The following is a 14,821-nucleotide window of genomic DNA, read 5'->3' as shown; positions in this document are numbered from 1 at the left end:
GAGAACCAGTTCCAGGGAGGCAAGAACAGAGACCACACATCCAGTCCCGGTCAGCTTCCCTGCCCTCTCCTGAGACCCCGAATCCAGGCCTCACCAGCTTCCCTGCCCTCTCTCATCTTCAAATCCCAGTGCCTAGACTACTGTTGCTGAACCTACTTTGTAAGCTTCGTGGAACTGACGCCCTAAGGCCCTTTTAAAACACAGGTTCCCAAGCTCCCCATGTAAGAATCTGAGAACCATGGCTTTCCCAGGCACAAAGAACAACTGAGTAGCCACTGTCCAGCTGAAGGAAGGCAGCAGTTGCAGATGAAATCCTGGAGGCTGCAGCCCCGTGACACTGCACCACTGGACAGAGAACCGCTGCATCACCCACCCGCTCATCCTAGCTCCTGTGTGGCCCGCTCTCTTTGCCATTAGACTATCATCTCTTATGTTTGTTCACGCAGGGCTGTGAAATCAAAACAGACTATGGCCCTCTGCTGCACACTCTGGCTGAGTTCGGCTGGCTCCTGACCAGCGTGCTGCCCACACCTATACTGAAACACAACAGGTAACGCCCGCCTAGCCTCACTTACACACTTCATTCTAAAGTCCGTTCATCCGTGACATAAATAACCAATGCTTATGGAAAGCCTATGAGAAACACTTCTGGCGTGGCTTCATGAGAGTGGGAGGTCAGCAGATCCAGTCCCTTCCTGACGTATACACGCTTGATCCCTTCTCTCTGTGCAGAACTGTCCCCACCACCAGCCAGGCTTCGGGCTGATGGGCGGGGCAGGCAGGAAGAGGAGCTTAGTAGCTGCCTCCACCGGCCCCAGTGTGGCCGCCTAGCTGTCCCCTGCACCTGTGACTTTGCTTGAATGCCTACATTGAAACCAGAATGCCAGCAGCTCCCAAGTGAGCACTTCCCTTCCCATCCCGTGCTCACTGACTTGCTTGGGGAAGAAGGTTTGAGTCGCCATACTTTATCGGTTAATTTTTTTCAAGAGGCCGACTGATTCTTGTGTATGAGATGCTTCACTGTGTATAAGATGCACTTCCCTCTGCCCTCACTGATGTCCTGAACATGACTGCCCTGGCTGGCTGGGCCAGTGACTACTTACCTCAGGTGGCACAGTGACTCCGGGGACCTTGTCATCACGGCTTCATGTTCCAAGTGACCATCGTGTGTGACTAAGAACAGGTGTGGGAACCCCTAGTCCCTGGTCTCCCTCATCTCCTCCAGTCCTCCTTTTCCCCCTTAGCAGTCTGTGATTGACATGGCTTTAGGAAAAGCCACACTTTTTTTAAAGAGGACAGAGGTATCAGGGACATAATAAGACACTCAGGCTTAAAGGAGTCGGGGAGATAAGCAAACAGCTCATCCATTTTCCTTCCCTAAGATCTGAAGGAACTGTTCCCACGCTGAGGGTTGACTCCTAAGACATTTCCTAACCTTCTTCACTGGCCATACCTGTCAGATCTCAGTCAGCAGTAGCCCTATGTAAATGACCAGGAGAGCCCACAGACACAAAGGCTGCAGGACCACCCAGCTGGACAGTGAGCAGCTCAGAGGGCAGCACCCTGGTATGTGCATCAACCCAAATTCCTCAAATACGTGGATATTTGAGAGATTCAGGGGCTTCCAAAAAGACTAAGGAATTCCTCCGCCCAAGCCACGGGTCTGCACCCGCTGTTTGACACACACACACACACACACACACACACACATACACACACACGCCGTCCCTGCAGCCCTCCACTCAGTGTTTGGTTGGTTGGCTTTTCTTTTTTCTTTTTTTTTTTTTTTTTTTTGGAGCTGAGGATCGACGAACCCAGAGCCTTGCACTTGCTAGGCAAACGCTCTACCACTGAGCTAAATCCCCAACCCTTTTCCTTCCTTTCTTTCTTTCTTTCTCTCTTGTTTTGTTTGTTTGTTGTTTGTTTTTAAGATAAGGTCTCTCTATGTAGCCTTGGCTGTCCTGGAACTCACTCTGTAGCCCAGGCTGGCCTTGAACTCACAGAGATCCACCTGCCCCTGCCTCTGGGGTGCTGGGATTAAAGGTATGAGCCATCACCACGTCTGTCTCCTTTGTCTCCTTTCTATGGTTCCCCTGGTGTCAATTGGCTGATACAGTTAGAAATACAGACCTTCCAAAACGTGTAAATCCTGACCCTCTCCTCTCCTCTTCCCCTAAGGAAAAGTATAATTATTCCTTTCCATTCATTCAGGGACTCCAGCTGGTCTCACTTCTAAGTATTTCCCACAGCACTCTGAATGAATGGGCAGGACATCTGGCAGCCAGCCCACTTTGGCTGAACCACAGAACGTAGGCTCCAGTGGCATTTCCTGTATCCGGTCAGGATCAGTTTCGGAATGACGGGGCCCGAGCCTAAGGGTGGAACTAAAATATGTTGTGACCCCCAAGTATACCTTGATGTGGGGGAAGGCTGTGAAACATGAAGGCACAGTAAGGCATTTTGTGCCAAACTGCAACCCTGTGCTTTGGAGTGGCTGAATGGTAGTTCTGTAGCAGAGAGAGGGAGAGAGAGGCACCAAAACGCTACATCAAATCTCTCCTGCACCCCAGATCCTCTAGGCACTATGGAAGCATGGAAGTGTGCCTGACTGCCCCGCTCAGGAGGGCTTATCTTTATATACTGTTAGAATGGCAGGGGGACTAACTGCTCACTAAATATGCATTGTCAAAGAATCCTTCTGTAATAACTGTTAAGGATTTGGGGGCCTGGAGAGGTGGCTCAGTGGTTATGAGTACTGCTACTCTTCCAGAGGAGCCGGGTTCAATTCCCAGCACCCACATCTGTGGCTCCAGTTTCAGAGAACCTGACGCCCTCTTCTGGCCTCCTCAGGCACTGCATGCATGTGGTGCATTTATAGACAGACAAAACACCCATCTATGTAAAATAAATTTTAATTTGTTATGGGTTTTTTAAGAACTTTATTAGAGGATAATTCCAATATTATAGATTTAGAATGTGCCTAGAAACCCTTGGGGCAGCTTCCCAGTGATTCTAGAATGTATTCAGTTCTTGAGATTATAATAGGGAAAGGAGACTTGGTTGCTTTTATTCAGTTCTTATTATTTTATGTTTTATAATAAATTGACACTCTCCAGTCATTTTTAAATGAAATTAAGAAAGAATGTGTCAATCTACCAGTGAGAAGATGCAGCGGATCCATGGTGTCTGGTCCTGAAGTCATGTATATGACCGTCAAGTTTACATTCATGCAGTGTTAACACATAGCCAGGGGCTTGCATTCTGGTCAGAGCAGGGCAAGCTTATGAATTCTGAAACCTAATACAGTCATTAAGCATAAGGTACTTCAGTCCAAGGGTTCCATGGAATTATTAAAAAGGAGAGAGATGATTATGGATATCAAAAGAAAGCTGGACCCTCAAGTCCTGAGGAGATGAAAGATCAACCTCACTGTATAGTGGATCCTTCCCAAGAATCCGTGGCTGACCCCTGGCAGAAGGGAGTAGAAAATGTACTTGAGCTGGGTGGTGGTGGCACACGCCTTTAATCCCAGCACTCAGGAGGCAGAGGCAGGCGGATCTTTGTGAGTTCGAGGCCAGCCTGGGCTACAGAGCGAGATCCACGAAAGGTGCAGAGAAACCCCACCCCCAAAAAAAGTGTACTTGAACAGCCATCACCCTGTGCTGGGAAGGCAAAGTGTAATGGTGTCCTGCCCTTGTCTCATATGCCAGGAACTGTGTATAATATTGTTCATTTGTGACTTGGGTCTGAGAACTTGCTGGTCCCTTTGTCACTGTGGCAGAAACACCCAAAAAAACCACCGAGGGAGGGCAGACTAGCTTCGGCTCCTGGATGTAGACCTTTCAGTCCTTGTCACTGCTCTGGTGTGGTGGAGCAGAGCGGCTCATCTCAGGGACAATGAGGGGGCAAGTGTGCCCCGGGACACGACAGCCTTCACCCGCATGCCAAGCCTTCTTTTCTCCAGCTATGCCCCACCTCCTAAGGGTCCATTCAGCCATGAAGTCAGCACCTTCACGATGCAGCCGGCTCAGGTCCCTCAGGACCACCACCTGGGGACCAAGCTTCAACATGAGTCTTTTCTGGAGAGACTTCATATCCCAGTCACAACAGATATAAAGTGAAGATTAAATGGGATGTTGTTCACTGGTAATGGGGGTTGTTGAGGAAAACAAGGACCTGCCCACATTAGGCTAATAAATGAGAGCTATTATTTAGGGCCCTAGTCCTTTAGCAAGACCAAATTCCTAAGAGGTTGAAATCGGTTGTCCAGGCACGATAGGTTGGCCTGTCCCAGATCAGAGCGCTCCAGAAGATAGAAGTCACAACAGTCCACCATGGACAAGAGTGGTGCCCAGGATTCCAAGGCAACAAGTCATGTCACAAAGATACAAGTTTACATCTGGAAAAAGAGATGCCACTCTTTCTTTGGAGGCGTGTGCTCACTCAGAGCTATTGTCTGTCAACAGTCCCCTCCTCAGATGCAGTATTTCAACTTTCTCTGCTCCTCTGTCGCTTGCGCTGTCCCTGAATGGCCCCCACGGGACGTTTCCCCTCATGACATCACGTGAGCATATGCTCAGTGCCCTCAAGGTCGTTACTGGCTCCTAGACAGTGTTCCACCACTGAGGGTCAAGGCTGCAGTCCCACAGAGACGGCCTGAGCTGTAACTACCATCCCTACTACACCTTTCCGAGGTTTTTGCGGCCAGCCTGGAAAAGGGTAGAAGGAGGCGGCCCCTTCTTTCTTGTCAGGGCGCTATCATGCCAGGAGGCCCGATCCTGGTCCTACTAGAGAAGTCAAGGTGAGAAAATTCTCCAAGAAGAATAAACGGTAAAGTACCAGGCTTAAAGGGGAGCTATAGGGACAGATCAGTGGTTAAGAGAACTTAAGGCTCCTACAGAGGACCCGGGTTCAGTTCCCAGCATCCCCAACCATCTGTAACCCCAGTTCTAGGGGACCTGATGGCCTCTTCTGACCTCCACAGGTACCAGGTACATGATATATATGCATGCCTGCAGGTACCTGATACATATGCATGCCTGCAGGTACCTGATACATATGCATGCCTGCAGGTACCTGATACATATGCATGCCTGCAGGTACCTGATACATATGCATGCCTGCAGGTACATGATACATATGCATGCCTGCAGGTACATGATACATATGCATGCCTGCAGGTACCTGATACATATGCATGCCTGCAGGTAACTGATACATATGCATGCATGCAGGTACATGTTACATATGTATGCATGCAGGTACATGATACATATGCATGCATGCAGGTACATGATACATATGCATGCATGCTGACAGAGCACTCCCAGGAGCCTCTCAAGTGGAGGCGGGAGAATCAAGTCATCCTCAGCTGCATAGCAAGTTCAAGACCAGCTGGACTCCATGAGGCCCTGTGTCTAAACGAAGAGGAAACAGCAGCCTGACTCTATCCCAACTCTGAGTCTGTCTTGATGGGGTGGGGAAAGACCATAAGGAACAGAAACTGGAGGAAGAACCCCTGAGTAATGCAGAGATCTGATGAGCCAGAGAGTCCAGGGAGTGAGGAGAACTGAGCAGGAGAGAAGAAGGCTTATATCTCATGCTTTCGGGTACAGTCGAGTCGAATAAGACTATGAAAGCCTAGTGACCCGAATTCAATCCCCGGGACCCACACGGTAGACGTCCTCTGTCACGGTGGCGTGCCACGTGTATGCAACACCGGCGCACATGGGCCCCTAAGGATAAAATGTGAAAAACAAAAAGGAGAAAAAATATCCTTTCCCTGTGCTTTTGGTAGCCCTGATCTCATCTTCCTGGGCTCAGGAAACGCTCAGCAGCTTTGTGGGCACTAGAAATCTGTGCGCTTGCCTGAAATGCCTGAGTCTTCCCATATCCCCCACGGCAGGAGGGCGCATGGCTGCTCAGAGGCTGGGATGAGGTCCGCTTCAGTGCCCTGCGCCTCTCCCCATTAAATCCTGTGAGCCCCAGAGTGGGGTAAGATCAAGGCAGTCCTGCCCCGACAGCGTTTTACCAATTGTTTACGACACCGACTTCCGGTGTCCCGACTTTTCCTCAGTTGGGGCTTGGGAGGAGCTGAGTTTGCAAGGCTCCACTTTGGGATGTATTTGTTCTTTTTAGACAAGGTCTCCCCGTGTAGACCAGGCTGGACACTAACTCAGGCTCCTCCTGCCTCAGCCTCCTGGGTCCTGGGGTTACAGAGATGGACCACCATGCCCAGCTTCTTGTTTGTTTTTCTTTTTGATGTACACATACTAATACCAAAAAGCAAATCAGGATCATATAGGCAAAGGGACCACGTGACTCGGCATCTAACTACAAAATTACAAGCTACAATTTAATTCTGTAAATTGATTTTGTTTGTTTGAATTTTGAGACAGGATCTCACTATGTAACCTTGCTTGGCTGTCCTGGAACTCACTATGTAGCCCACGTGGATCCCAAATTCCCTCAGCCTCCCAACCGCTGGGATTTACCAGAATGTGCCACCACATCCAGCAATGAAACTTTTTGTTTTTCTTATTTTGAATTTGTTGTTTTGTGTGTGGGGTGTGTGTGTGTGTGTGTGTGTGTGTGTGTGTGTGTGTGTGTGTGTGTCTTGTTTTGTTTGTATGTTCATTTGTTTAAGACAAACTCTCGCAGTAGCCCAGGCTGGTGTCAAACTATGTAGCTGAGGCTGGCTTTGAACTCCTGACCCTCCGACCTCTGTCTCCTAAGTGCTGGAATCACAGGTGAATTCACCACACCAGGTTGAATGCTTAAAAGACTTTTTACCTCGCACATGACTAAGTCAAAGGTAAATCCTTCCTTTTTGTCTGGTTGGCTTTTGGTGAACCAGTGAGTTTATTGCGGTTGCTCACAAGGAAAGTGGATCAGGGATTATTTACAGTCACATGGGTACCTTTCTGACAGCCACATCACTGCCAAAAATCTTTCTCCCTCTCCGTGCAGCTGTTTACTGCCTATCCATCCCTCCCACTCCGTAAGAGAATGTTGATGTTCCGGTCTGTGGGTCTTATGCAGGTAATGTGTCTCCGTGCCGAGAGTTCCAGAGTGCTATTATAGTCATGCTGTCCCTGGAAGACAGCCATCCACAGCACGCTACCTTCTCTCCAGTCCTCAAATTCCTTCCCCCACCCCTTGGCAATGTCCTGAGCCTGGGCCTGGGGTGTAATATGGACGTCCTATTTGGGCCTGAGCATTCGTTGGTTGCTTTTTCTCAGTGCCTTTGGCCAGTTAGGACTCTCTACAGAAGGAAGCCCCTCCCACCAAAGCTGACATTGTGCTGGGCTGTGGGTAATTTGACAGGCTCCTCATGTCTATTTGTCAAATAACAGTGGTAGCCTCCCACCGGACTAATGACCTCTTCATCCATGGGCGTGTAACTGGTTTACAGTACCAGAAATAAATTCACTGTTAACATGCCCCCTTAAAATGATTGCTGAAGAGATACTCTGTAGTTAAGAGCACTGAATGCTCCTCCAGAGGACCAGGGTTCAGCTCCCAGCACCCACACGGAGGGTGTACAGCTGCCAAAACACCCATACACATAAAATAAAAACAAATAACAAAAATCTCAGAAAAGAAACAGTTGCTGTGAATAAAACTCGTAGGAAGTACACCGAGCACAAAGTATATAAGCTAATGCCTGCAAGCCTGCTGCCAGCCAAGACGTGGGATTGTGTGGTATAAAGCTCTTTTCTGTGTGGGGCAACATGGGTGTCCGTCACCCATTATCCATCCCCTGTGGCTTGCTTGCCTCCAGTTGGTGGTTATGACCAGTCCCCCTTAGTTTGAGCTAGAACCCTCGTGTGCACCTGTGGAATTTCTGTAAGTGGAAGTATTGGGTCATAGGGCATTTGTCGGGTTTGGCTACATACATACCAAGCTGACACAAACCGGTTCCGTCTGGTTCCACTTGCAACAGCAGGGTAGATGTGTCCCTTTGCTCAAGCATGAAATACCACTATACTTCGAAATGGCGCCATTCTGAAAAGCGTAGTGCTCTGTGTGTTTCATTTGGCTTTTTGCTGTTTTTATTGTGTTTGTGTGTGTGCCTGAATCATGATGTTTTATTTGTACTGAAATGTGATTTTATTTGTCTATTAATAAAGTTGCCTTGGGGTCAGAGCAAGCCATAGCAGAAGCTGGGCAGTGGTGGTGCACGCCTTTAATCCCAGCAGTTGGGAGGCAGAGCGAGACAGGGTTTCTCTATGTAGCTTTGCGCCTTTCCTGGAACTCACTCTGTAGACCAGGCTGGCCTCGAACTCACAGAGATCCACCTGGCTCTGCCTCCCGAGTGCTGGGATTAAAGGCGTGTGCCACCACCACCTGGCCTCTGCTAGCTTGCTCTGAGCCATTTTCTAGCCACAATTTTTGGCTCTGTAGCTAGTGGCTGTCTGTTCTCTGACCCCAGATAAATTTATTAGGGTGCACAATATTTTGGGGAACACAATACCACCATATGCCTGAGTATGTGTCTGTACACCATGTGAGTGCAGGAGCCACAGAAGCCAGAACTGTAGTTACTAATAGCGGACACCCACAGTCTGGGTGCTGGGACTAGAACCCGGGTCCTCTGGAAGAGCATCAAGTGCTGTTAACTACTGAGCCATCTTTCCAGCCTCTTTCATTTATAGTTTTAATTATGACTGAGGTTGAGCACATTTTCATCTCATGGGCCACCTGGGTTCATTGGTCAAGTACCTGTTTGAGTCTTTTGCTCACACTTAAGATTGTTTTTATAAATTATTTAAATGTTTAATAAAATAAATAAAAAGGTGTAGGTCCTTTATTAGTTATATGTTGCAACGTATACCGTGTCCGTAACTTGTCTGTGTACTCCCTATTCTATGGTCTGTCTGCCTGTCTTATATTCCAGGGTTTCAGGAATGCTAAGCAAGGGCTGCAGCACCAAATACACCTTCAGAGCATTTGATATCCCACAAAAGTAATTTCAAAATAAGTGTCCCTGAAGGTATTATCAAGCTGTATTTAGGACTTTTCACTTTGGAGCGCTTTGATGTGGTGCACTGCTTTCTTTTATGGACATAAAACATGCTATTTACTTTTGTGCAACTCTGAATTCACTTGATTTTTATTTATTTGTTTGTTGTTTGTTTTTAAGATAGGGACTCTCTACATAGCCCTGGTTCTCCTGAAACTCACGATACAGACCAGGCTGGCCTTGAACTCACATAGATCTGCCTGCCTCTGCCTCCGTCATGCTGGGGTTAAGGCCGCCATGCCTTTTAAAGCAAAGCTTCCAGTGACTCACTTTTGATACGGTGTTTAAATGTCACGTGAATTCTCTCCCGTCGCTTCTTCCTCCTGACGCGCTAACATCAGGACCTGTAAGTTTCAGCGATCTGATTGCCTTGGGGTGGTGAGGTAGATGCTTGTTTTTATTTCCTCATCATCCTCCACTGCAATGTACTCTACACATTATAAAATGAAATATTTTTTCTTTTTTTTTTTGGTTTTTCAAGACAGGGTTTCTCTGTGTAGCTTTGCACCTTGCCTGGATCTCACTCTGTAGACCAGGCTGGCCTCGAACTCACAAAGATCCACCTAGCTCTGCCTCCCGAGTGCCGGGATTAAAGGTGTGCGCCACCACCACCCACCAAATCTTCACCAAACCAGATGCTAAATGGGAGCCTGGACTGTTTCAGAATAGCCTAAACTTATCCACTAATTGTAAAGCTTTATAGTCAAAAAGCATCCCCCTTCTTCAGCCAGAGCCTCACGGGTGCAGTGGGTAGCCATCCCAGCCTTGGCCTGGAAGTTCCAACCCCCACTGAGGCTTCGGTAATGGTCACGCCCACAAGGTGGGGCCGAAAGAGGATGTTGAAGCCTCATTGGGAGTTGGAACTTCCAGGCCAATACTGGAATGGCTACCCACTACCCACGGGGGTCCTTCGGCCTTGACCCAAAGAAATGTTCCAGAATTGTTGAAAGAGTGAGGAGGAAAAAAAGACAGACTCCTTCATTTCATCCTGTGCCTGGAGAGAACCCACTCTGGAGGACCCACCCCCTTGCCTTGACCTGTGCTTCTCATCCGGGTCTGGTTCTCGAGTATTCTCCACCTAGAACATTTGTCCAGAAAACCTGTCTTCTTTATCTTTTCCTTGAATTCTTCCTCTAGAAGATATCCTTTTTTTTTTTTTTTTTTTTTTTTTTGGTTTTTCGAGACAGGGTTTCTCTGTGTAGCTTTGGAGGCTGTCCTGGAACTCGCTCTGTAGACCAGGCTGTCCTGGAACTCACAGAGATCTGCCTGACTCTGCCTTCTGAGTGCTGGGATTACAGGCGTGCACCACCACCAACCGGCTTGATATTCTTTTTTTTTATAAAAATTGTTTTACATTCCACCTCACATTGTACCAAGTGGATAGAGTCAGTGGAACTGAACACCTTCCTTCCTTCCTTCCTTCCTTCCTTCCTTCCTTCCTTCCTTCCTTCCTTCCTTATTTATTTCCTGTTATGTGTATGAGTGTTTTACCTGCAAATCCTCCCACAGAGAAAAGAAGAGGCCAGATCCTCTGGAACTAGACTTGCCAACAGTTGTGAGCCACCATGTGAATGCTGGGAACTGAACTCAGGTCCTCTGTGAGACCAGCAAGTGCTCTTTACCACTGAGCTAGCTCTCAGCTCTCCAGTCCCAGAAGTCACAAAGTTTCTTTGAGTAGGCGCACAGAGGGAGACTCTTATCCTTCACTGGGCCTTCAGTAACAGTGGAGAACATCAAAGCCATGAGTCTTGGGTTCTGTGACAGGGCTTGGGTCTGAACCCAGGAACTGTCTGGTTCCCACGTCCTGTTTTTTTCCAGTGTACCCTGTAACCCCCAAACACAGACCCAGCCCACTCTATATGTTAACCCCTTCCCAAGAGCACCTCACAATTTATCCCCCAAAGTTACATCATACAAAGTGTTCTGTTCTGAAAAGAAACTGGACTATAAGAAGTCTTTTAAAAATAAAACTGTAGGAGCTGGAGAGATGGCTCAATGGTTAAGAGCACTGGCTGTTCTTCCAGGGGACCTGGGTTCTAGCCTTAGCTCCCACATGGCGGCTCACAGCTCTCTGTAACTTCCAGTCTCCTGTTGAAAAACACCAATGCACATAAAGTAGAAATAAGTATTTTTTAAATAAAAATTAAAGTGTAGCAATCTCCTCCTTGTACTTTGGGGGAAGATTTATTTCTCCAATTTCGTGGCAACGTAAGTTTGGATGCTCTGCTAGTGGCTGGTCGCCTGCATGCCTTAGGGCCGAAGCTTCCCACACTTCCAGAACCGAGAGTGAGCACGGCATCAGTTGCAGCCAGTAGTAAGGTTTTGTTGCAGTCCTTTGCATAATAAAACTTGTCACTGAGTAACAGTAGCGGCAAACCCTCCTTCCCACAAACCCAAGGAGGCTGGAAAGCACATCAGAGGCCCACCACCCTGAGTCGTCTTTGCTGAGGGGTAATTTGCCATGATGTAAGGAGACTACTGAGGGGCCGGCTACAAAGAGGCATTGGAAATGAAAGGGACCACCTGTGGCTGGACTGTCTCCGTGGAAAAACGCATGTAACCCCCACATGTGGCTCCCAAACTTAGATTGGACAGTGCATACCAAGAGACTGAAATCATACTTCCTGACCTAATAATCTCATTCCTGAGAACTTAGCTTAAGGAAATAATTCATAAGAGGAAGATGATGTGTATTTTTTTATGGTTTAGAACTATCAGGAAACTAATTTTCCAAAACTAAAGGAAAGTAGCTCATCCCAGTGTCTTCATTCTTTGAAGATCTTAGGCAGCCATTAAAAATACCATCACCATATGCCAGGAAATGTACGTACTCGGCAGTCCCGGGTGTGCAGAACTGCAGGGCTGAGACGCTTGAGCGAGAAAACAAAGAAATTAGAGTAATTTTGCTAACCTGGTGAGATTATAATCAGAGTGGTTTGGTTTTTAGTAATGACTATGTTAAGAGGGCTTTTTATTTATGTGTATGTATATGTCTGTGGATGAATGAACACCACATGTATGCATGTGCCCACCTTGGAGAGAAGAAGACATCAATCAGATCCCTACCGGCTGGAGTTACAGGGGATTTTTAGCCACCTGATTTGGGTGCTGGGAAATGAACTCAGGTCCTCTGCAAGAGGACCCATGCTTTTTAAATTTTCTTTGAGATTTATTTGAAGGTGTGTGAGTATTTTCCCTGCATTTATGTGTATCATGTAAAGGCATGCCCGCAGAGGCCAGAAGAGGGCATCAGATCCTCTGGAACTGGAGTTAGAAGCAGTTGTAAACTGCCATGTCCGTTTTGGGAATTGAACGGGGTCCTGGGGGGGGCGGGGACCAGTCAGTGTTCTCAACTGCTCAGCCTTCTCTCCAGCCCCAGCAGTGCCCATTCTAACCACTGAGTCAACCTTATGTATTTAATTTGTGTATGTCTTATTAATAAGTATATGTTTGCCTGCATGTTTGTCTGTGAACCACATGCCTGCCTGACGCCCATGGAGACTGAAAGAGGCTGGAATTACAGCCGGTAGCGAGCCGCCATGTGGGTGCTGGGAATCGAACCCAGATCCTCTGGAAGAACAAGTGCGCTAAACCACTGATCTCGCCAACACTGCCCCCCCAAACCCCACCCACCCCGCTTAATTAATTTTTTAATAGGAGGGTTATTTTCTTTGTGTTTTTCCAATGCAATTTAAGTAGAATCATTTTTATAATTATTTGGGGATCAGAAGGTTACTCTACAGAAGATATATGTGGGACATCCTAGTCAAATGTAAATATAGATAGAGAAAATTACTAATTTGAGGGACCAAGTGGGATGACACATGTGTACGGAAATGCATAGAAATCCATTTGTTGGTTTCTTAACTTTAAAAAGTAGTCGAAAGTTCTCTAGGATTAAAAGACAATTCCTAATTCACAAACACTAACCTTACTCTTTTAACTTGCAGGGAAGGGAATTTGGCTACAAAGCAGGTCGTATTTCTCCAGAGGCCAGTGGTGTGGAGTTCAGCTGCCCAGACTCCAGAAGTAAGTAAAATTCACCAATTTTGACTTTATAAATAGGACATGATAGTAAAGCTCTCTTTGTCATCCTAAATAAGACTGCAGAGTAGGCCGTGCAGACCCAACATGGGAACAGTCTCCTAGAGAAGAATGTAAAAAAGAAACTGACTGGTTTCCCCAGAACCCATTGTAGAAGGAGAAAACTGGCTCCCTGGAACTGCCCTCCCTCTCTCTCTCTCTCTCTCTCACACACACACACACACACACACACACACACACACACACACACACACACACACACACACACACGTGCGCGCGCATGCACACCATTGGCCTGTACTCACATACATATGCGTTCATGTACAATAACTAATCAAGTAAAATTTTTGATTGTCCTTTAAAAAGCAAGGATATATGCCTGCCTTCCAGCAACATGGCACAGTTCGGAAGACTATTCAAGCAGCCCTTGTGGTGAGGACCATTTTGAGCTGCAGACAATTAAAAAGAGCAGGTGCACAGGACGTGCTCGGTCTGCCCCTTTCTTCTGCCCTAGAATGGCGTGTACTTTACTTTATAGAGGTTGCAGGTTCTCGGTCTGTGTACACATCCGCTCTCCCCTGCCAGAAAGAAACTGATGACTGGAGATGACTCTCTCTGACTTGAATCTACAAAACCAACCCTTGATAAAATAACCCTGATCCTCCGTTATTTCCCATGTGTGCAGCTTCCCATAGACAGCTTCCCTGGAAACTCACACCTTCTCCTTGGCCATCCACTTGCTTGCAGCCCGTCAGCCTCTGTAACAGCTGCCCTGAGCTCAAAGTCCTCCACACTAAACCACCTCCTCCAGTGTTTGCTTCTTTTCTTGTCCCTGTGTGCATATAAAATAAGTCTGTGGGTTGGGGATTTAGCTCAGTGGTAGAGCACTTGCCTAGCAAGCACAAGACCCTGGGTTTGATCCTCAGCTCAAAAAAACAAAACAAAACAAACAACAACAACAAAAAGTCTGTGCTGCTAACCTGTCTGTCCTCTGGGAACTCTACTATAATTCCCACACCTCAGCTACCAATCCTAACAGGGCAGAGGAAAAAGGGGTTTCCTCCATTATTTTTTGAGTTTTGTGAGTCAAAGTGCCTGAGTTTGCAAAAACCTGCACAATGTTGGTTATCTTGACCTCTGACAGCACGCCAACACTTTTATACTGTCTCAACTGACATTGTCCAGCCTTTCTTTTTTTGGGGGGTGGGGGATGGGAGGAATCAGACAGGGTCTCACTATGTAGCCTTGGCTGTCCTGGACCTCGCTTTGTAGATCAGGCTGGCCTTGAATTCATAGAGATTGATCTGCCTCTGCCTCTGCCTCCTGAGTGCTGGGATTTAAGTCCTGGTCCACCACACCCGGCTGTCATCTGGCTTCTTACTGAGTGTGTTACAGAGGATGAGGTTCCTTATTCTCGTGGTTTTGAAGCTAGAACAGTGTCCTTGACCGGAGGAAGACTGCACTGATAAAGCCCAGCTTGGGTTTTTCAAATTAATTTGGAGCAGCAAGGTTGACTGGCTGCATGAGTTAGTAGGGTGAGAGGTAGGCAGTGGACAGGAAGATGGGGAGGTGGGAAAGGAGAGCCACCACCTAGAAAAGTGACCCAGCACCCACACGTGAGCACTGCGCTCCTCACCGAGGATGATGCCGACTCCTGAGTTTATTACGGAATATTCTGTCGAGAAACAGCAAGGCTAGCTCTGAGAAAATGGCCAGAAAGGTTTTGTCCTGGTTCGGGTTACTATTGCTGTG

General features: G+C 47.4%; 1 protein-coding gene across 1 annotated transcript in view; it reads left to right on the top strand.

The window, feature by feature from the left end:
• The window catches only part of Rftn2 (raftlin family member 2), a 62,607-nt gene that overhangs the window by 35,329 nt on the left and 12,457 nt on the right, over nt 1-14,821 (top strand). The window contains exons 7-8 of the mRNA XM_036173617.1: nt 447-550; nt 12,976-13,054. Coding sequence (XP_036029510.1) covers nt 447-550; nt 12,976-13,054 — 183 coding nt within the window. The remainder of the gene's footprint in view (nt 1-446; nt 551-12,975; nt 13,055-14,821) is intronic.

This window comes from Onychomys torridus, chromosome 23 (assembly GCF_903995425.1).
Source record: "Onychomys torridus chromosome 23, mOncTor1.1, whole genome shotgun sequence".
Taxonomy (NCBI): Eukaryota; Metazoa; Chordata; class Mammalia; order Rodentia; family Cricetidae; genus Onychomys; species Onychomys torridus.
Note: the sequence above shows the minus strand (reverse complement) of the source record. Positions and strands in the feature narration are given on the sequence as shown.